Source organism: Neoarius graeffei, chromosome 16, assembly GCF_027579695.1.
Source record: "Neoarius graeffei isolate fNeoGra1 chromosome 16, fNeoGra1.pri, whole genome shotgun sequence".
NCBI lineage: Eukaryota > Metazoa > Chordata > Actinopteri > Siluriformes > Ariidae > Neoarius > Neoarius graeffei.
Window position 1 is genome coordinate 4,963,249 of NC_083584.1, and position 22,845 is coordinate 4,986,093.

At 42.3% G+C, this 22,845-nt stretch overlaps 1 protein-coding gene across 1 annotated transcript in view; it reads left to right on the top strand.

Moving 5' to 3' along the window:
* The window catches only part of LOC132900336 (NACHT, LRR and PYD domains-containing protein 3-like), a 37,131-nt gene extending 14,592 nt beyond the window's left edge, over positions 1 to 22,539 (top strand). Inside the window, exons 8-12 of the mRNA XM_060942366.1 lie at positions 627 to 800; positions 10,883 to 11,056; positions 14,483 to 14,656; positions 21,211 to 21,384; positions 22,280 to 22,539. Of these exons, the coding sequence (XP_060798349.1) occupies positions 627 to 800; positions 10,883 to 11,056; positions 14,483 to 14,656; positions 21,211 to 21,384; positions 22,280 to 22,289 (706 nt within the window). The 3' untranslated portion in view covers positions 22,290 to 22,539. The remainder of the gene's footprint in view (positions 1 to 626; positions 801 to 10,882; positions 11,057 to 14,482; positions 14,657 to 21,210; positions 21,385 to 22,279) is intronic.
* The last annotated feature ends 306 nt before the right edge of the window (positions 22,540 to 22,845 follow it).

The window sequence follows — 22,845 nt, forward strand, 5'->3', positions numbered from 1 at the left end:
AACACTGCTGGGCATTTTCCGCGAGACTTACCAGTTTTTTCTGCGAAGCCGAAATTGAACAGCGTTCGGTTTCATTTTTTCGTGGTCACCATCATGCTATACCATACAGGATAGGGTCGCCATCTTACCATGTGGGAACCATGTGATATGCTATAATTTAATACGTGCGAAATGATTGGACGATATAAGAAGGATTAGCCAATCGGTTCCCACCTTTTATCTAGTCACATGTACACAGCCTCAGCAACCAAACGGCGCGCAGGTAACAGCGTTCCTTATCAAGTAAGTCCGACGAGAAAGTTTGAACAATTACGGGAAAATTGCATTTGGCCAAAAAACAACCGATTCAGACGTCATTACAACCGATGATTTCGATCGGCAATCGGTTACTAATGAAAACCCTGTTAAACACAGATGAGTCAGGTTTCTTTTTTTCCTTAAACCAGTAAAACCTTTACACCTCTTGTAGACTCGATGTCAAGAATAATCAAAAATAGCTTTAATAATTGGTCAGAGTTAATAATATCTTGTGATTGGACAAGAGAAGGGAGACAGTCCATCATCAGACACATCATCTTTAAAGTCAGTATTAAATCTGTTGATGAAGTGTCATTGTGTCTCTGCAGGCTGGATCGTTGTGGTGTCTCAGATGAAGGCTGTGCTGCTCTGAGTTCAGCTCTGAGATCAAACCCCTCACACCTGAGACACCTGGATCTGTCCCGTAATAATCTGGGAGACTCAGGAGTGAAGCGTCTCTCTGCTGTACTGGAGAATCCTCACTGTAAACTGGAGACACTGGGGTAAGATCATCTCTCTGAGAGTCACATGACCTGCTCCTCAGTAAGACCCATTCTCTAATAGTGAGACTGAAGCAGAGGTTTTAGCTTCATCATCAGTGTCCTGAGGAGGAAGATTGTTTCTGTTCACTGCACACTGATGATTTGTCACAGAGTCTTTGGGTCAGATGGACGTATGTGAGAAGCTGCAGCACAAAACGGGACTTGATCCGACTGCGATGTGTCTGAACTCACTGTGAAATTTACTACAACGCTGTAACGAATCCCACAAACTGCACCTGAGGGTTCCAGTTCCGCCATAGAGAAGATGGCAGCGTAGTTTACGAGCTCCCTGACGGTTTTTGAAATAACCCCCCAAAACTCTACTTGATCAACTCAAGTGCGTGTTTTGCTTCACGATGGAGAGAGGGGTTACAGCTAGAAGTAGGACAACTACAAATATGATGGAAAGTGAGTCTGAAATAAGACGAGATAACCGAAGCCAAAACCCCCTCAGACTGGACCGACATGGTGATGATGGCTCGGAAGCTAGCCTGCAACGTATCCTCAAAGAAATACGGGAGTTCAGAAGAGACGACTGGCCACAGCTATCAGACATTAAAAAACAGTTAGAGAGCAAACGACAGACTAGATGAAGCGGAGGAGAGAATCGAAGAAACCGAGATGGTACTTCAGGCAGCATCAACGTTAATTAAGATGCTAGCACAGCGCCAAGCTAATCTTGAGGCTAAGCTAATTGACCAGGAGGGTTGAGCGCAGAGAGATAACGTAAGGATCTATGGGATACCGGAGAATAAAGAGGGCAGCGATATGGCTGGTTTTCTTGACAACTTATTGAAAGACGTGCTTGACCTCCCCCGTGATCGGGACCTCGGAAGATCACAGTGGAGACTAAACACTAGTATTCTAAACAACCCAAAATTTACATCCCAAAGGAGAAAAGAAATGAAAGTGTTTCTGGAAGAAAATGATCGAGGGGAAGTCGACCCGAGTATAGTATGGGATACCCTGAAGGCGGTAGTTAGAGGTAAAATTATATCCTTCTGCGCTCATGAAAAAAAAGCAAGACGATCACGGCTAATGGACCTTAATAAAGAATTAAAAGATCTTGAGACAACATAAACTGCTACCAAACCCAAGCCTGTTGATACGACTAAAGAAAGTTCGGAATGAAATCAGCATGTTGTATACACAAGACATTGAAAAAAGATGGCATTTACGAAACAGAAATATCATGAATCCGGCTCAAAATCAGCAAAACTCCTGGCAAGAAAGCTACAAAACAACAAGTGGATAACACAATCTACAAAATAAGAGATCCAAATTCTAAAAATATACAATACAGTCCAAGTGTAATACAAAACATCTTTAAAGACTGCTATCAATCATTACATACACAACCTGAATTAGCAGGAGAACAGCAGATTGGTGAATTTCTCAACTCTCTTAATCTACCTGCAGCTTCAGAGGAACACAATCGGATCTTAACAGCAGCAATAACTGAGGCAGAACTTCACAGCGCCATCTCCAGATTGAAAGCAAACAAATCCCCAGGTCCTGACGGTCTCCCTTCAGAGCGGTATAAAGCCCTACGAATTGAATTAATGCCAAGTCTTCTTCAGGCTTGCAATTCAACTTTAGTGGATGTAAAAATGCCTCCTGAAGGAGGCGGTCATTTCTGTTCTCCCTAAAGAGGGAAAGGATAAATTAGAATGGGCATCGTTTCAACCCATTTTGGTGTTAAACGTTGATTTATAAATGATATACAGCCATCCTGGCCAAAAGGCTGGAAAAAATCCTCCCTCGGATTATACATAATGACCAGACTGGGTTTGTCTCGCAAAGACAAGCTCAGGATAACATCAGGCGGTCCCTGCACATACTGCATTACATCCAACAAAATCATCTCGAAGCCCTCAGAATTAGCTCGGACGCAGAGAAAGCCTTCGACTCAGTCAGCTGCATTTTCCTATATAAGGCCCTTAAAAGATTTGGCATCCATGAAAATTTCATTCAGGGTGTGTGTACACTTTATGACAAACCATCAGCCCGGATAAAAATAAACGGTTGTCTCTCAGACGCTATTATACTACAGCGTGGAGCGAGACGGGGCTGTCCACTCTCCCCTTTACTTTCTGCACTTTCTATAGAGCCTTTAGCACAGTGGCTGAGACAGACAGAAGATATCAAAGGCGTAACCATTAAGGGGGATGATCACAAGGTGGCGCTATATGCTGACGGTGTTTTGATATGTTTAACGAGCCCATCTAGTTCATTTGTCAAATTAATGGACCTTTTTTAGAAAGATTTGGCGAGTTTGCAGGATATAAATTGAACATACAAAAAACTCAGATTCTGACTTTTAAATCCATACCTCCTAAACACCTTAAAGAGAAATATCATCTTAATTGGGACCAGAACTCGTTAAAACACTTAGGGATATATAAATATACCAAAAGAAATCACATCAGTAACAAAGATAAATTCTGAGCCTCTTTGAACAAAAATGAAAGAAGACGTACAAAAGTGGAACTCGATCTCTTTCCTCAGCCTCAGTCATAGAATAGACAGTGTAAAAATGAATATGCTTCCAAGATATCTCTTTTTATTTCAAGCACTTCCTGTAGAAATTTCCTTCAAATGGTTTTCAGAACTGAATAAAATCATCTCCAGATTCATATGGCAGGGTCAGAAACCCAGGGTCAAATTTAAAACCCTACAACTTCCAAAGGGGGGGAGGGGGGACGGCATTACCTCATTTTAAAGAATATTATTTGGCAGTTCAGGTTAAACCTCTGATCGATACATGTAGCTCGGCATTTCATGCAAGATGGAAAGATCTAGAACCCTCTATCACATCAACTATTCTTTTGTTGACTTGTTGATATTCTGACAGTTGAAAGTTTGTGTTAGTGAGTTTTCTTTCAGTCTGTCTATCTGCGATGAACAGGGTTGCCAGATCTGTGTAACAGAAGCAGCCCAGTGAACAAGCAGTATTAAACCCATGCAGTTTTCCTCCGTAGTTCTTTCACTAAGATCCTAAAGTGGTCTTGAATTATTACTAATTTCCAGAGGTGGACAAAGAACCCGACTTCATTACTTGAGTCAAAGTACAGATCCCACTGGTCAAATGTGACTCCGATACAAGTGAAAGTTCTCCAGTCAAACTTTTACTTAAGTTAAAGTAGTGAAGTACTTGCTTTTAAAAATACTGAAGTATTAAAAGTACGTTTTCTGTCAACGCACTGTTGTATTATTGTCACAGCGCTGATAATACCTCATGCCTCTGAAGCGACCGACTGGATTATTTTGTGAATTCACAAAATGAACACATGCTGTGCATCATGGTGGTTTAATGTTAAGCTAGCTAGTCAGTGACGCTCCACCTGACATGCTAGCAAACGCTTTTCAAACTCGAAATCATATTGGGTCGCAAATGTTACTAGAAAAGAGAGATTTCTACATGCTGTTTATTTGGCAAGATTATGCTAAAACATATTTCTGAAAGGACTTCAGGTAAGTTAACGTTATTCATGTTAGCGTAACTCTGGTTTTTTTTTTTTTTTTCAAGGTTTCTTTATTGATTTTTCCAAGAGAAAATACAAAAGGTATAGGATATGTCCAAAGCACAATAAGTGATGCAATTTGTGGAGCTGACATTAGGAATGATACCACACCTTGATTATAAAGCAGCAGATCAACGATAAAAGAACAAACCCTACCTTGCCCCACCACCCCCCACCCACCAACCATATATGGTACACAGTTTAACACAAAATAACCAAAACATGACATGAATAAATAAATTAATAATAATAATAATAATAAATCTATAATAAAACCTAGATAAAATAAATAATAAAAAAAAACCACAAAGAAAACAAACAAAAAAACCCAGCAATAACAAGTACATACACAAAGCCTGCAACCTTGAAAATATATTACCACAGTAGTCTATTGTCTGTAAAGTTTACTCACAGTTCTAGTCTGTCACAGAGGGGAGGTTCAACTCGTCAATGTAGTCAGACAAATATCCCCACGTTTTAGTGAACTTGCGGGTAGAGCCCTTCATGCTCCATCTTATTTTTTCTATTTTCATAAAATAAAGGATATCTTTGATCAGGGAACTGAATGAAGGGGTGTTAGGAGACTTCCACCTCAGCAGAATTAGACGCCTTGCTACTAGAGTGATAAATGCAACAAAATCAGCTTTATATGAGGATAGGGAGATTGTAGAGGGAAGAACACCAAACAACGCAGTAAATGGAGAAGGAGGAATTGTTTGTTTGAATACGTATGACAAGATATCAAATACCTTGGACCAGTATTCAAATAGTTTGGGACAGAACCAGAGTGTATGTGCCAGTGTCGCAGGTGCTGAGTGACACCGCTCACATGTGGGGTCAATGTCAGGAAAAAAACGGTTCAATTTAACCCTAGTCCAGTGAACCCGGTGGACAATCTTACATTGAATGACGCCATGTTTAGCACATATTGATGATGAATGTACTCGTTGCAAGATTAATTCCCATTCGACATCTGGGATCTCCTCTCCAAGATCCTCCTCCCATTGAGTCTTAATTGGATTGAGAGTGACAGGTCGTAAGGCATACATTCTATTATAAATAGAGGATATCATTCCCCTCACATTAGGAAGAGGTATTACAAGGGAGTCAATGGGGTTAGCAGATGGCACATTAAGGAAATTGGGATATAAGGATTTCACAAAGCTGCGTATCTGTAAATATCTAAAGAAATGTGATGCAGGTAAGGAATATTTTTCAGACAATTGCTGAAATGATGCAAATACCCCATCTATATACAGATCCTTTAAAGATTTGATACTTAACCTAGACCATAAGGACCATGCTCCATCAATCAATGAAGGTGGAAAAACTAAATTTGAAGTGAGAGGAGAGAGGATGGAAATATCACACAGATTGAAATGCTTTCTGAACTGGTTCCAAATTCTCATTGAGGTTTTAACACAAATATTTTTAGTGTATGGAGACAGAGAAAATCTGAGCGGGGAATACAATAAGGCCTTCAAAGAAGTGGGTTTACATGATAAAGCTTCCATCTGAAGCCAGGTAGGCTGTGGACTGAGAGTGTCTAAATGCAACCAGAAGTGTAAGGTTCTAATATTGGCAGCCCAATAATAGTACTGTAAATTAGGCAATGCCATGCCTCCAAGTCTCTTAGGCCTTTGGAGGAGCGCTTTACGAATTCTGGGTGTTTTTCCATTCCAGATAAATTCTGTTATTACGTTCTCAATCTTACGAAAAAATGTTTGCGGGAGGAATATGGGGATGGTCTGGAAAAGATAGGAGAACTTAGGTAGGGTGTTCATTTTAACAGAATTAATTCTAGCTGGCAGTGATAGGGGTAAAATTGACCACCTTTCAAAGTCATTTTGTACACGGGATAGCAAACTTCCAAAATTAAACTTAAACAAGTCCTGAAACTTTTCTGTGACCTGCACTCCCAGATAAGTAAATCTGTGATTTGCTATCTTAAATGGAAAAGTGTGAGTAGGATATGCTCGAGCTGCAGCATTTATAGGGAAAAACTCACTCTTACTAAGATTTAATTTGTAGCCTGATATAGAGCCAAATGCTGTGAGGGACTGAAGTGCAGCAGGTATGGATGTGGAGATGTTTGACACATAAAGCAGAAGATCGTCAGCATAAAGTGACACCTTATGTTCTATACCTGATCTAGACACGCCCGCAATATCTTGGTTGGATCTAAGGAGGATAGCTAGAGGTTCAATTGCTATAGCGAACAAAAGTGGGCTTAAAGGGCATCCTTGTCGAGTGGAACGGTGTAGGCGGAAGTATTCAGAGAAGTTATTATTAGTCCTGACAGAGGCCTTTGGAGCAGAGTATAACAACTGAACCCAGGTGGTAAATTTTTGTCCAAGACCAAATTGTTGCAAAGTGTGAAACAGGTACGGCCAGCCCACTCTGTCAAATGCTTTCAGAGCATCAAGAGAAATCAGGGCTTCGGTGGTGGTGGATGAGAGTTGACTATAAATAATATTATAAAGGCGCCTTAGATTATAAAATGAATGCCTATGTCTAATGAACCCTGTCTGATCTGGGGATATGATGGTCGGCAGTATAGGGTCTAAGCGAAGTGCTAACAGTTTAGAAAGTAGCTTTAGGTCCACATTCAACAAGCTGATGGGCCGATATGAGGCACAGTCCAGTGGGTCTTTGTTTTTTTTAAGAATCAAAGATATAGTGGCATGATTAAGAGTGGGTGGGAGAGTATGGTTTTCAAAAGATTCATTGTACATATCAACAAGCAAAGGGGCCAATAATGGAAAAAATGCTCTATAAAATTCTACTGGGTAGCCGTCAGGCCCTGGACATTTACCGCCCTGCATTGAAGCCATTGCAATCTTAAGTTCTTCCACAGATAGAGGTTGGTCTAAACTACTAGCCGCCTCCTCATCCACCTTTGGAATGTCCAAGGAATCAAAAAAGAGATCAAATTCAGAAGAATCTGGTGTGTGCTCTGGAGTGTATAGCAAGCTGTGGTAATCCTTAAAGCAATCATTAATTTCTTTTGGGTCCGTTGTTAGCCCTATAGGGGTCCTAATTTGGAGTATTTGGTGGGAAGATGCTTCTTTTTTGAGTTGGAGCGCAAGCAGCCGTCCTGCCTTATCACCCTGTTCATAATACTTACATTTAGACCTAAATAGCATTTCTTCCTCCCTCTGTGTAGAACAAATGTCAAAGTTTGCTTGTAAGGTAAGGCGTTCTTTATATAAATCAGGGGAAGGATTGGCTGCATATAGCCTGTCAGTTTCCCCAATTTTCGCTATCAGCTTAGACAGTTCGTCCTCTCTTGTTCTCCTCTCAAATGCAGTATATGAAATAATATTCCCTCTGAGATATGCTTTCAATGTCTCCCAAAGAGTGGATGCAGAGATATCAGGAGTTTTATTAATTTCTACAAACATTTCAATCTGTGCAGATATAAACTGGAGAAATTTTTCACTAGATAACAAGCGTGTGTTTAATCGCCAAGGAGGACGAGTAGAGTTAAGTCCCTGAAAGGCTATTGTTAAAGAAATTGGTGCATGGTCTGATATTACTATGGGATTGTAGGTTACAGATTTGACAGAGGGCAGTAAACTATTTTGTATTAAAAAGTAGTCAATACGTGTAAATGTCCGGTGGACAGGAGAGAAAAATGAATATTGTTTACTATTTGGATACAGAAAGCGCCATGGATCAGATATGTGAAGTTCCTCCATAATGGATTTAATTAATTGTGCAGATCTGGATGAGGAGTGTGTTTTGGTTGAGGATCTATCAAGGGCTGGGTTGATCCAGCAGTTAAAGTCCCCTCCAAGAATGAGAGAATGTGTTGCAACATCTGTGAGCTTAGAGAAAAAAGTTTTGAAAAAATTATGATCGTCCCAATTAGGCCCATAAATATTTGCAAGAATAAGTGGAGTATTATGTATTTTGCCAGTGACAACAACATACCTCCCATTTGGATCTGCTAGAACATTAGAACAGATAAAAGGGACTGACTTGTGTATGAGAATAGCTGTACCCCTCGCCTTGGCCTGAAATTTTGAGTGATATATTTGACCTATCCATTTTTTTCTCAATCTAATATGGTCCACCACTTTTAGATGTGTCTCTTGTAAATAAACTATATGTGCCCCTAATTTACGAAGATGACCCAGAACTTTGTTACGTTTCATTGGTGCATTTAGACCCCTGCAATTCCAGCTGACAAAATTAAGCTCATTCCTATTGAACTGTTGCATATGACATGTTTGATAAGGCATTGGAAAGTAGGCTACTGCAGGTTGTCAACAAGTGAGAAAAATATTTAAGCAGGCATAAAGAAAAACAAAAACACACAAGATTAAAGAATAAAGGAAAACACAAACAAAAAAATGTTAAAATACACCCCTCCCTTGCTAAAGCGTCAACTGAACATGACGCGCGCTTACCCCCCCTTAAACTCGACGAACAAACTGAAGCAGCACAATTGCTCATGCTCACTCCAGGGCCGCCTACGTGCCGTAGAGGCCAGTGACTTCACTTAAATGGGTAATTCAAACAAGTGGCAAATAAGAACCATAACAGCATTTCAGAATATAGACTGAGTTATGACATAAACCGGATAACGAAGAAAATAGTTCACTCGGTTATTTCCTCACCATCGGCAGTATTATCTGTGTCGGGTAGTCCAAGGGGTTTAATGGACTTGATAAACTCCTCGGCGGCCGAGGGGTCGTCGAATTTGTGCAAAGTTCCATCAGGCAGCGTTATTTTCAGCAGGGCTGGAAACACCAGCCTGAATTTCACCTCCTTGATGGAACGAAGCAGGCGTTTTGCCTCCCTGAACTTTCCGTGTTTGTTGGCCACAGCAGCTGTGTAGTCAGGGAAAAGCAACACTCCTGTCTTGGTAGACGACTGGGGAAAGCTCTCCGGCCCTGCGTAGAATCCGGTCCCGATCTTGATAGTAGTGTAGACGAATGATGAACGGTCTGGGAGGATCATCTTTCTTGGGCTTCTGGCGTAAACTGCGGTGCGCTCTGTCCACGATAGGTTTATGGTCGAGTTTGAAAATATCCTGCAACAGTCCAGAGACAAATTCGTTCGGGTTTGGGCCCTCCACATTCTCCGGTATTCCAACCAGTCTAACATTATTTCTTCTCGAACGCCCCTCCAGATCCTCGCATTTAGCAGTCAGCTGCGACACTTGCGTTTTCAGAGTTTGCACGACATTCTCCAACTCGCTTAAGCGATCACCCTGGTCTGAAGCAGCATGTTCCAACTCCCTGATAGTGCCCTCGTGTGTGTCCACTTTCTGTTGCAATGGTGTTATCGCACTTCTCAGTTCGGTTCTTACTGTTGCAATCTCCGATCTCAGTTCAGTGGACAGCGAGTCGATTTTACCACATATGTCGTCCCTGATAGCATTCATCATCTCCTGTAGCGAGCTAGCATCCGCCTCGCTGACTTGTGAAGGGCTCTTTTTGGATTTCCCCAAATGTTTCTGTCGTGAAGTAGCCATAACTCAGTCGAGTGATCTCTAAACTTGTTAATAATACGATAGAAATAGCTGTACAGTCGAATATTCCGCCGAAATAAGTTACAAATGGGTCACATAGCCTCAGAGCACTGAAGCACACGTCCTACATGTTCCGTGTCCGCGTGCGCCCCCCGCGTAACTCTGTTTTTACATGCTAACTAACAGTGTCCAAGTTAACTAGCTATGAGTTAACATTAGCTGTGGACAAGGCTACGGCAACTTAGTGGGAAAATCCATAGAAAGTCATTTGACTAACCAGACTGCACAGCTATTGCAACATTATCGCTAGCTCTAAAAGCACAGACAACTTCATTGCTAGCTTTCTCTTGGAATAAAACGCTTACAGACCTCAATATGCTTCCGCAGGTCGGACAGCGAGTTTTTATCGGCCGTGATGTGGTTCGTTTTAAGTAAACAAAGCAAACATTTAAAACGAAACAACTCTTTATTCCTTTCAGAAAACTGAAAGATGTTTTCTCGGTATGGCCATGGGTGCGTTCATTCCCCGGAAGAACCGCCTCCTTCCATTCTGCCATCAACTGATCGTGTTCAAATAATGCTGTGGAGAAACCATTGATCTTGATTTTATCCAGTCTACGGCTGTGACGTGACCCTCGTGATTACTGATAGACTGTCTCAGTGTCACCTGCGAATAAACAATCACGTTTTAGAAAAGAAATGAAAAAAACATCCACTTTCAAAGCCGCTTCATTGTAACGAGTAACGAGGACCCTGATAGAAATGTAGTGGAGTAAAAAGTATGATATTTGTCTTTCAAATGTAGTGAAGTTAGTCATAAGTTTCCAAAAAAAATACTTAAGTAAAGTACAGATACTCAAAAAGTGGACTTCCGTACAGAACTCAAGTAAATGCACTTCATTACTGTCCACCTCTGGAGATAAGCGCGTAACAACTAAACAGCATCCAAAGTGTTTTGACTTTGTTAGACCACTACACTCATCTTTAAAGTCAGTATTAAATCTGTTGATGAAGTGTGTGTCATTGTGTCTCTGCAGGTTGTATGGTTGTGGTGTCTCAGATGAAGGCTGTGCTGCTCTGAGTTCAGCTCTGAGATCAAACCCCTCACACCTGAGAGAACTGGATCTGGCCGGTAATAATCTGGGAGACTCAGGAGTGAAGCGTCTCTCTGCTGGACTGGAGAATCCTCACTGTAAACTGGAGAAACTGGGGTAAGATCATCTCTCTGAGAGTCACATGACCTGCTCCTCAGTAAGACCCATTCTCTAATAGTGAGACTGAAGCAGAGGTTTTAGCTTCATCATCAGTGTCCTGAGGAGGAAGATTGTTTCTGTTCACTGCACACTGATGATTTGTCACAGAGTCTTTGGGTCAGATGGACGTATGTGAGAAGCTGCAGCACAAAACGGGACTTGATCCGACTGCAATGTGTCTGAACTCACTGTGAAATTTACTACAACACTGTAATGAATCCCACAAACTGCACCTGAGGGTTCCAGTTCCGCCATAGAGAAGATGGCAGTGTAGTTTACGAGCTCCCTGACGGTTTTTGAAATAACCCCCCAAAACTCTACTTGATCAACTCAAGTGCGTGTTTTGCTTCACGATGGAGAGAGGGGTTACAGCTAGAAGTAGGACAACTACAAATACGATGGAAAGCGAGTCTGAAATAAGACGAGATAACCGAAGCCAAAACCCCCTCGGACTGGACCGACATGGTGATGATGGCTCTGAAGCTAGCCTGCAAAGTATCCTCAAAGAAATACGGGAGTTCAGAAGAGACGACTGGCCACAGCTATCAGACATTAAAAAACAGTTAGAGAGCAAACGACAGACTAGATGAAGCGGAGGAGAGAATCGAAGAAACCGAGATGGTACTTCAGGCAGCATCAACGTTAATTAAGATGCTAGCACAGCGCCAAGCTAATCTGGAGGCTAAGCTAATTGACCGGGAGGGTCGAGCGCAGAGATATAACGTAAGGATCTATGGGATACCGGTAGGGCTGCTCGATATTGGAAAAAATCAATATCACGATTTTTTCAGTAAATATCGATATCGCGATTTTTAAAACGATATTTATGCACCTTTTTTTTAAAGCCCTGATCATCAACACCTGAGGCACCGGGCCACATTTTTATAGTACAGGCCTCATAGGCTACCTGTCAACCCTTCCCGTTGTACCCTGAAACGCCTTTTACTTAAACTATTTACTGTGCAAGCGCGTACTTTGCATAGGTCCTATAGCCTGCACAAGGCTCACGTTCTCCTCACTCAACATTTCCGATCACAGAGGATGGAGCCAGCGCTGGTATTACCAGTGATTACTGCGTAACGTCCACACTGGCTCGTAGCCAGCCAAGGATAAAATCTCTCTCTCTCTCTCACACACACACACACACACACACACACACACAACAACGTAAGCTTGTGTGTTGTTAAGACACCAACATTAAACACACACAATATAGAGACAAGTCCTTAAGAATTAACATACATGAAAATAGGCTTCTCTTCCTTCATCTTCCAAATGTGGACTCCGCTATCTTTTTGGCATGTCAGCATTGAAATACCATTTGCAGAGATATTTCACTCGCCATTAAGAAAAGTAAAAGCAACACATGATTAGGGCTACATGATTAGCAGGGGGACACTGTTTTAAGCGCACGGAATTTTAAAAACAATGTAATTACATCTGAGTCCGTCTACATCGCGCAATAAACCCGTCCTTAGCAGAACCTACTTCAAAGCATGATGCTAGCTGCAGATGCACAAGTCAAAATCAAATGAACCCAAGTAAACATGCCGCGGCGGGCAACATTAATAACCCAATTGCCTTACCTTAAAACGCTGCCTTGACCACAGGACGACTCGCAATTATTCCACTTAAATCCACACGGTTTAACACATCTAACACAGCTAGCAAGCTGGATATGTGCTAATATTGTTGTGCTTGTTTTCTTCCGTAGATGCCATTTTTACATTACCCAGTCCCACATCCAAAAATATGACGTAAATATATGTTAATTGTATTATTATAACTATTAGCAAGCAAATCAAACAACATATTAAGAAATCAATATATCAAATCACCCGACACGTATGAAAACAGAAGAACTGATTTTTTACTGTTGCGGAGATATCGCGGGAGTAGAATGGATGACGTATGCAAGGCTACGGTGTGCCTTAGGGGACAGAAGGGTTCGTTTTACCTTACTGTCACGTCAATGTTATTGTTGTTTTATTGCCATTGTAGAAATATTGTGCACGTCCCTTTCGACAAATGATGACAAATCGTTTCATATCGATATTATGAATTTTGATATCGTTTTACACCAATATCGATATCGTGATAAAAATACGATATATTGCACAGCTCTAGATACCGGAGAATAAAGAGGGCAGCGATATGGCTGGTTTTGCTGATTTTGGCTCAAAATCAGCAAAACTCCTGGCAAGAAAGCTACAAAACAAGAAGTGGATAACACAATATACAAAATAAGAGATCCAAATTCTAAAAATATACAATACAGTCAATACAATACAAAGCCACCCCGGCCTCCGTAGTTCGGGTCCTTTGACCCAGGAACCCGGAAGTCCTGCAGTAAACAAACACTGAAGCAACGGGAAAATGCAGCTCTCGCCTGCACGATCACAGATACATAAAATAAAAGATCTGAACTTAACTTGTGTGTGTGTGTGTGTGTGTGCTGTTATATGATTACTGTAATGGTGTAGGGTCAGAAAAGACTATAGATAAGCGTACCCATTGCACAATAACGCTACAAACACCTGCAGAGTTATTTAGCTGCTGGCTCGTTATTTTGGCCACTTCAGGTCGCCCCGTATGCATTCGTTTAATGGTCTTCTGTGTGTTAAATAGTTTCAAGTTTATAATAAAGCAAACACTTTATGATTTATTTGGTGAATACTGATGAAGTCACGGGGGGGGGGGGTTGGCCAAGGGAAGGGCAGCGCGCCACTTTAAAAGCGCCCGTGGAGAACACTGCTGGGCATTTTCCGCGAGACTTACCAGTTTTTTCTGCGAAGCCGAAATTAAACAGCGTTCGCTTTCATTTTTTCATGGTCGCCATCATGCTATACCATACAGTATAGGGTCGCCATCTTACCATGTGGGAACCAAGTGATATGCTATAATTTAATACGCGCTAAATGATTGGACGATATAAGAAGGATTAGCCAATCGGTTCCCACCTTTTATCTAGTCACATGTACACAGCCTCAGCAACCAAACGGCGCGCAGGTAACAGCGTTCCTTATCAAGTAAGTCCAACGAGAAAGTTTGAACAATTACGGGAAAATTGCATTTGGCCAAAAAACAACCGATTCAGACGTCATTACAACCGATGATTTCGATCGGCAATCGGTTACTAATGAAAACCCTGTGAAACACAGATGAGTCAGGTTTCTTTTTACTTTTTTTCCTTAAACCAGTAAAACCTTTACACCTCTTGTAGACTCGATGTCAAGAATAATCAAAAATAGCTTTAATAATTGGTCAGAGTTAATAATATCTTGTGATTGGACAAGAGAAGGGAGACAGTCCATCATCAGACACATCATCTTTAAAGTCAGTATTAAATCTGTTGATGAAGTGTGTGTCATTGTGTCTCTGCAGGTTGTGGCGGTGTGGTGTCTCAGATGAAGGCTGTGCTGCTCTGAGTTCAGCTCTGAGATCAAACCCCTCACACCTGAGATACCTGGATCTGTCCGGTAATAATCTGGGAGACTCAGAAGTGAAGCGTCTCTGTGCTGTACTGGAGAATCCTCACTGTAAACTGGAGAAACTGGGGTAAGATCATCTCTCTGAGAGTCACATGACCTGCTCCTCAGTAAGACCCATTCTCTAATAGTGAGACTGAAGCAGAGGTTTTAGCTTCATCATCAGTGTCCTGAGGAGGAAGATTGTTTCTGTTCACTGCACACTGATGATTTGTCACAGAGTCTTTGGGTCAGATGGACGTATGTGAGAAGCTGCAGCACAAAATGGGACTTGATCCGACTGCGATGTGTCTGAACTCACTGTGAAATTTACTACAACACTGTAACGAATCCCACAAACTGCACCTGAGACTCAAACTAACTGCCCTCTGTGTGAGCAGCAGTGACATGGTGGAAATGATCTCGGGAATACAAAATTTGAAAACTAAAATGAGACGTTAATGCCAAGAGGTTCTTAAAGCGAGACGGCCTTTCGATTTCATAAAATCAGTGAAACTTAGTTCCGTCTGAAATGTGGTGATTGTGATATCTGTTTATTTCTGTAATATCTCACAAAATATCAGGCCATTCTGTGGCTGGGAAGTTATTTAATTTGAGGGGATTAAAGCAAATAATGTGCATGAAATCGCTCGCTTGGTGCAGTCAAGCAGACAGAGGAAGTCCGTGCGCGCATGCGCAGGTTTACCTTCTTCTTTTGGGTTTTACGGCAGCTGGCATCCACAGTGTTGCATTACTGCCATCTACAGGTTTCCCTTTGAGCGTGCACTGACAGTTCCATCATTCTGTCGCTAAACGAACAGCTGATCACACCGAGGTGCTCGCTGAGCGCCCATATTTATTAGTTTGGTCCTGCCTTTCCTTTCCTTCGTATAGAACATAACGTCTTTTCTTCTCGCTTTCTTTCCGATACTGTAGTCACTCTTTCACGTTTCATTCGCACACTCGCGTCCTCCATTTTTCTCTCCTGTTTCAAATTTGTATCCCACAATGCCTTGCGTGAACGGGGAAAGCCCACCATGTGATGCATGACGTAGTATCTTGAATTGGGTCATGGTGAAGCAGGAAAAAATAGTGGAGAATTTAGGGACATGTGGCTAAAGGCACTCTACCTTTAAAGGCGTCACGCAGTGGCGATAAAAGTCGCATTATTCTGCACCAGAATGCTTTCGAGATTCGAAATAAATTGACCGTCGATTTTTCAAAAGCTTCCCGCGGTTGTAATCGGTCCTTATTTGATCATGCCCATCACTTGAAATTTTCCGCGTTCGCAGCGCCCCCTCGGTCAATGGAACAGCTGCGTGACGTCATACCAGTAACCACTCGGTGCAGTTGCAATGACGGACACACCAGAAAATAGGAGCGATGCTGAGGAAATTAGCTTTGATTTTACCGATACAGAAGAAGAAAATGGCCCACAAGTAGAGATTTTGACAGCTGAATGTCCTGGTGGTATCCAGCCTTACAGATTTGAACCTGAGCGCTCATCTTCAGAAGAAAATGAGGACAGTTCTGACGACGACAGAAATGAAGACGAGAATGAAGACCGGTGACTTGAAGACTTGTTTTGGTTGGTTTCTCTGACTAAATCACTTCTTATGTGTATTTTTAAAGACCATTTTCACTTGAATTAGAATGCTGTGTGATTAATCTATGATTGTGTAATACTGATAGCTGTAGGGGGTGAAAGTATAGCTAGAAAGATTGAATTCTAGCAACTTGACAGCTTGCGATCTCGCGAAATGCAGTGGGCCTTCTGATACAGTAGACCCCTTGATATTCCAATTTTCATCATTTTCCTTTTATTGCGGTTGATTTTAACTTGATATTCAGTATGTTATAGGCTGGGAGTATTGAGCTTTGTATTGTATTGTTTAGTAAACGTACAATCGTCAGTAATAAGTGATAATTATTAGTTAAAGGCAGCTCTGTGGCATAAATCTTTCAATTAATCTTGTCATCTATTTGCTAAAATTATGTGCCACATGTTATCAAGACAACACTTCATGTGACAAAGAAAGATATGACAAATACATAAATGTATGAAAATCATTTTGTACAATTAATGATTGATACATAGAAACACTTAAAACATGTGTGTGGCAGCGGGGGCGTGGTCAAGCGCCGGTCTGTGACAGGAGGGCGGAGCCAGGGAAGGTGAGTGGTAGAATCATTACACCTGACGGTAATTAACCTGTGTTTTGTGTGTTTTCCCAGTAACCGCGCCCTATTTAAGGAGGCAGAGGGAGAGCAGAGAAGAGCTCATCTCGGGACAAGAACACAGTGTGTGTGTGTTTCGCTATCAGATTAAAACTGGCGGTTATACTGAAAAGTCTGGCAATAAAAAGCCTATTTGCATCTGAAGTGTTGTCCTGCCGTCCTCTGTGCTCCACCCACACTTCAGAGAGCTCTACAGTGGTGCCAAAACCCGGGACAAGGTGGAGCACCAACCTCGCAGCCCCATGGAATCCTCCCCGTTCGCGGAAGCGCGCCCCACGCGCTGGAGGACGGCCCGGCGAAGGTCCGCGTAGGCCAGCCGGCGGGGAGTTATAGCGCAGCCAGCTGCGCCTCTCCCGTCAGGAGGGGGAGGAGGCGCGCCGCGCGCTGCTCCATCGGCCACCCCGAGGCTTCGGCGACCTGCTCGAACAATGTGAGAAACGCCTCGGGGTCGTCCTGCGGGCCCATCTTGGTCACGGTGAGGGGAGACGGGCCCGCGGCCGGGGCGCTGGTGGACCCTGCCGACGCGAGGAGATGCCGGAACGCCTCGCGATCTTCCTACTGGGCCAGCACCACGGCTTCGAAGCGCTGCTCTTGCTCCTTTCGGAGCGTGACGAGCGCCTGGTGCTGGCTTTGCTGAGCCGTGGCGAGGGCGTGGACCAGGTCCGCGAACGGGGAGGATTCCATGGGGCTGCGAGGTTGGTGCTCCACCTTGTCCCGGGTTTTGGCACCACTGTAGAGCTCTCTGAAGTGTGGGTGGAGCACAGAGGACGGCAGGACAACGCTTCAGATGCAAATAGGCTTTTTATTGCCAGACTTTTCAGTATAACCGCCAGTTTTAATCTGATTAGCGAAACACACGCACTGTGTTCTTGTCCCGGGATGAGCTCTTCTCTGCTCTCCCTCTCCCTCCTTAAATAGGGCGTGGTTACTGGGAAAACACACAAAACACAGGTTAATTACCGTCAGGTGTAGTGTTTCTGCCACTCACCTTCCCTGGCTCCGCCCTCCTGTCACAGACCGGCGCTTGACCGCGCCCCCGCTGCCACAATGTGTTTTTAAAAAAATAATTTTTTTTTCTATCAATACCTAGCCATGACCTTGAAATCAGATCCATTGATGATAACAGTCACAAATAGTGTTCAGTGTTCGTTGTTACAGCCAAACACAATACACCGATTAGGCATTTTGTATCACAGAATATTAATACATCATTTCATAGTGTTTTGAGTGTTCAAAACTATCCACAAACTGAATAAATCCACAAAATCCGCAATGTAAACAACTCTGGTAAACGCACGCTATAGAGAAAACATGGCGACAGGCCAGCATCACCCAAGGGAGGTTACTGGTATGACGTCACACATAAGTTGACCTAGTTAACGGCTGGCTGCCTAAATTTGGCTGTGCGCGTCAACTTTAAATGCTTGTAGCGGGCGCATCGTGACACTGAGATCGCGGGAAACCGAGGGGCTTGAATAACCCACCAAACCCGACATTTTGACACATGATATAGCCTGATTGCTGAAATTACCGCACGACGCCTTTAAGATATTACAATATTTCAGTTTTAGCGCCCCCTGTGGACAAAACGCGATGGTTAATAATGAAAATCGAGGGGGCGTCGTGGCTCAGGTGGTTAAGGCGCCATACCATGAATGCGGGCGACCCGGGTTCGATTCCGGCCCGAGGTCATTTCCCGATCCCTTCCCGTCTCTCTCTCCCGCTCATTTCCTGTCTCTACACTGTCCTATCCAATAAAGGTGCAAAAAGCCCAAAAAAAAAAAATCTTTAAAAAATAATGAAAATCGAGACGACTGCAGTCAGTACTATCTCTCTGAAACGATCAAACATTTAGATTCTACCAGCAGATTGCGCTCCATCCAAAAGCTGAAATATGCAGGCATCACAGAGCCATATAATCGGCACGCTGGTGTAGTGGTTAGCGCTGTCGCCTCACAGCAAGAAGGTCCGGGTTCGAGCTCCGTGGCCGGCGAGGGCCTTTCTGTGTGGAGTTTGCATGTTCTCCCCGTGTCCGCGTGGGTTTCCTCCGGGTGCTCCGGTTTCCCCCACAGTCCAAAGACATGCAGTAGGTTAATATGGGACGGCCTTGAGCGAGGCACCGAACTCCCAACTGCTCCCCAGGCGCTGTTTGCATGATGTGATGAATAAAGTTGTTTTCTTTCTTAATTTACCCATAATTTTTTTTCCTGCACGTGTGTGTGTGTGTGTGTGTGTGCTCGCTGATTTGTGTGCGTGTGTTCGCTGCTTCAGATGGGTGTTAAATGCAGAGGAGAAATTTCGCTGTGTAACTTCTATAAGTTTATCTGTAGATGTTTACTGAATTGGGCTCACAATCACTCGTGTACACTTGTGCCGGTCGTCAAACACAAAGCTTAAACATGGCCACATAAACAAATCCACAGTTAGGATTACGCCATGTGAAAGGCCCCGATAAACCAAGTTTGGTGCCTGTGTGAGTTACAGTTTTCTGTCCACATACTTTTAGATTATTATTATTATTATTATTATTATTATTATAAGAAAACCAACAGGGTTCCTACAGTTTTGCTCCATGGGCCCCTAGTAATATAGTAATAAAAGGATAAAGTAGTAAATATTCTCTCAGGACGTCTCCGTCTCACTGCTCTGAACAGGGTTGCCAGATCTACGTTACAGAAGCAGCTCAGTGGATCAGCAGGATTAAACCCATGCAGTTTTCCTCAGTAGTGCTTTCACTAAAATCATCTCCTATTCCACATTTAGTCATAAATACAGACTGTCTGTGAGTAAACCCACTGACTCCGTTCCATTCATACAGTAACCCAGAGCTAAAGTGGAGAACAGGATCAATAGGTGTGTGTGAGAGGAGATCACAGGGCACGACCACTATGCTCTGTTTTATTCTACAGATATGATTAACATCAGGTTCACAAACATCACCAATCCATGGGAAAACACACACACACACAACTGTAAAGAAGAAGAATTATTTTCTGAAATTAAAACTCTACCTGAAATAGCAATTCCTTGCAACAAATATTGCCACGCGAGGTTGATGAGGTTCCCGACACACAATCCAGTTAAGCACTCAGAAAGTTCAATGAAATGAGATGGTGGTTTATTCCATTAAGACAATTCCGGTTTACTTTACGGTTGCGAACAAAGGATCAAAAAGGGAAACTAAAGTAAAGCTCTGTTAGTTTAGTAGGTTATTCCAATGCATTCGGCTTATTGCAGTCGGAAAACTATTCCGCCTCATCATCTACCTTACCCCTGATTCAAAGGACTAATTAAAGCTCGCAGTTACGCGCCACACTGGCACGTCAAGGGGAGTGGCTACATACCACATGACAGGTAAGGCAATCAGGTAAGTATCTAACATAATTCTAACATAATTCCTTTTACAGGTTACCAAACTAAATCATATAGAAACAACAAATACTAAGTCATACAGCAACCTAAATATGGCTCCTACACTACCATACATTGAAAAATGCACCAATTTGAACAGCCACAAAATGTTTCTTTCTAAATAACAGGTGATTTAAAAATCTATATTTCACTACTTGTGTTTGCAGAAACATTTTTGAAGCCTTTGACATGACCTGGTTTTCTGCGTTCATTAATAATAAAACATGGTCTAATCTTCATCCAAGTCAGAAGAGTCGACAAACCCATTCTGTCTAAAGAAAACACACTCGCACTTGTTCTTGTCAGTCCTGAATAAACCATTTAAACATCCACACTCTGGGTTTTAAAGTGTGTGACCCTCTCTGATAACGACTTCTCCAAAAGCCAATTAGAGTCCGACCCTGTTCTATAAAATACACACACAGTCTGATTACTGACCGTCTGATCTTCTCAGGAAAGAGCTGTTCATGTGAACCCTGATTAAAGAGAGATTTTGTAGAGATGTGTGAAGCAGGAAAACGTGACTAAAACAGCGTTTGTAAAGAGCGAGTGTGTGTGACTCGGTCCACAGGAAGATAAATTGTCTCCAAACAGAGCAGATTCAGTGCTGTTGCTCCTCTGCCTAAGATCGAGGCATCCTGCAAAAATCACTCCAAGAGCACAGCGTGGAATACTGAAGGAGGAGAAAGAGAAAGCAAAGGAGAGCAGAACAGCTGCAGAAATCTCTAGAACTCACTAAAGTCTCTGTTCATGTGTCCACTGGAAGAAACAACACTGAACAATAAAACTGTTCTAAATTACAGAGAAAGTCTGTTTAACAAAACCAATGAAAATCATTTCCATCCAACACTAATCAGGTATTCTTCTACAGACTGAACGATTATGGAGTGATATTCTCTCTCTCTCTCTCACACACACACACCGAATTTAAAGGCATGAAGCGAATCTTGATGATCATAAACTGAGACAGTGAAGTGTGTCATTGTGTCTCTGCAGGTTGTGGCGGTGTGGTGTCTCAGATGAAGGCTGTGCTGCTCTCGCTTCAGCTCTGAGATCAAACCCCTCACACCTGAGATACCTGGATCTGTCTGGGAATGAAATCGGAGACTCAGGAAAGAATCTGCTCTCTGCTCTTAAGGATGATAAACATTACAAACTACAGACACTGAGGTGAGTAATGACTTTTTTAGTTCAATGTTGGGGAAGAAAAATCTTTTAACCTCGTTATCATTTTTGTTTAAGTTCAGTAAAGATCACATGACCAGGCCATGAAATGAAACCAGTTTTGGAAATGTTCAGTGTTCTATTTAATCAGATGTGGGTTTTTTCCTTCTCACAATGACCTTTAATGTTGTTTAGTGTTCATTAAAGTGTTGATTGAAAATGACTCTGAAAGCAGAAGACAGGGAGTCAGTCCGAGTCTCCAAAATGTCCCGTCTGAGTGCATGAGAGTGATTGTAAATGAGCACCTCGTCTCCTTGTGACACCCTGCTGTCTCTGACTTCATCCTGCTGCTTTTGTCTGAATAAGATGATCTCGGCTTTTCCCTGTTTCTGATCAGCAGCACACTTTCTTCTCAACTCTCCTCAAAACTCAGTAAAATGATCCTCTTTAATGCCACACGGCCACAAATGTGTGATTTAAGGAGCCACTTGACTCATTCTGACACTCCTTCCTGCTCTCCACCTCCACACCGTGTCTTCTGTCCTTCCTGTAAACTTCACCTCGGCTTCTTCTTAAAGTCTGCACTTAAATCTACATGTAGAACAAGAGATCAAACCCACCGCAGTGAGAGTTACTGTTTAAAAAGCTCCAAAGCCTGGGATTGGATAAGAGCAGTGATGTGATAGGAAACGTCTGCTCACTTTCCTGTTAGATCTTGTGGAAGTTCTCATTTGTTGGAGCTAAATATTAGATCTTCTAGAAGACTGAATAAATGTTGGATTAAATTATAAACAGGAGATAATAATAATGTTTCTCTTGGAGCAGAGATGATTACATGCTGGTGGTCATGAAGCACCGCAGTCCAGTGTGTGGGGATTAATCCAGATGTTTTTCTTTTCAGGTTTTGGTGAACATCTGTGTGTGTGTGTGTGTGTGTGTGATGAAGACTCTCGTGTTCCTGCAGTTCCATGTTGGAAATGAGCACTTTATTAGGAACAACTTGTGAGCTGCATGAAACTGCTTACAGTACTCTGCACAATTTATCAGTCAAATCCATTCCAAAGAAATAAAAAGTGTTTTTATTTTTATTGTATAAAACTAGTTTGTGTATTTAAATTTCTGCAACAGTTCAATAAATTATATTTTTTATATATATATATATATATATATATATATATATATTTTTTTTATATATATATATATATATCAAAAAAAAATTTTTTGCGTGCTGTACATTCCTTGGTGTTTCAGGTGTAATGGTGTACACACACACACACACACACACACACTCTCTCTCTCTCTCTCTCTCTCTCTCTCTCTCTCTCTCTCTCTGAAAGAAACTCGACAGTTTTTACAAAATACCAAAAACAGCCAGTTCTGTGTCAGTTTTACTAGAAACTATTGAAGCATATTCTAAAGTGTCTGGTTATTGCATCAATTGGCACAAATCAGAAGCCATGCCAGTGT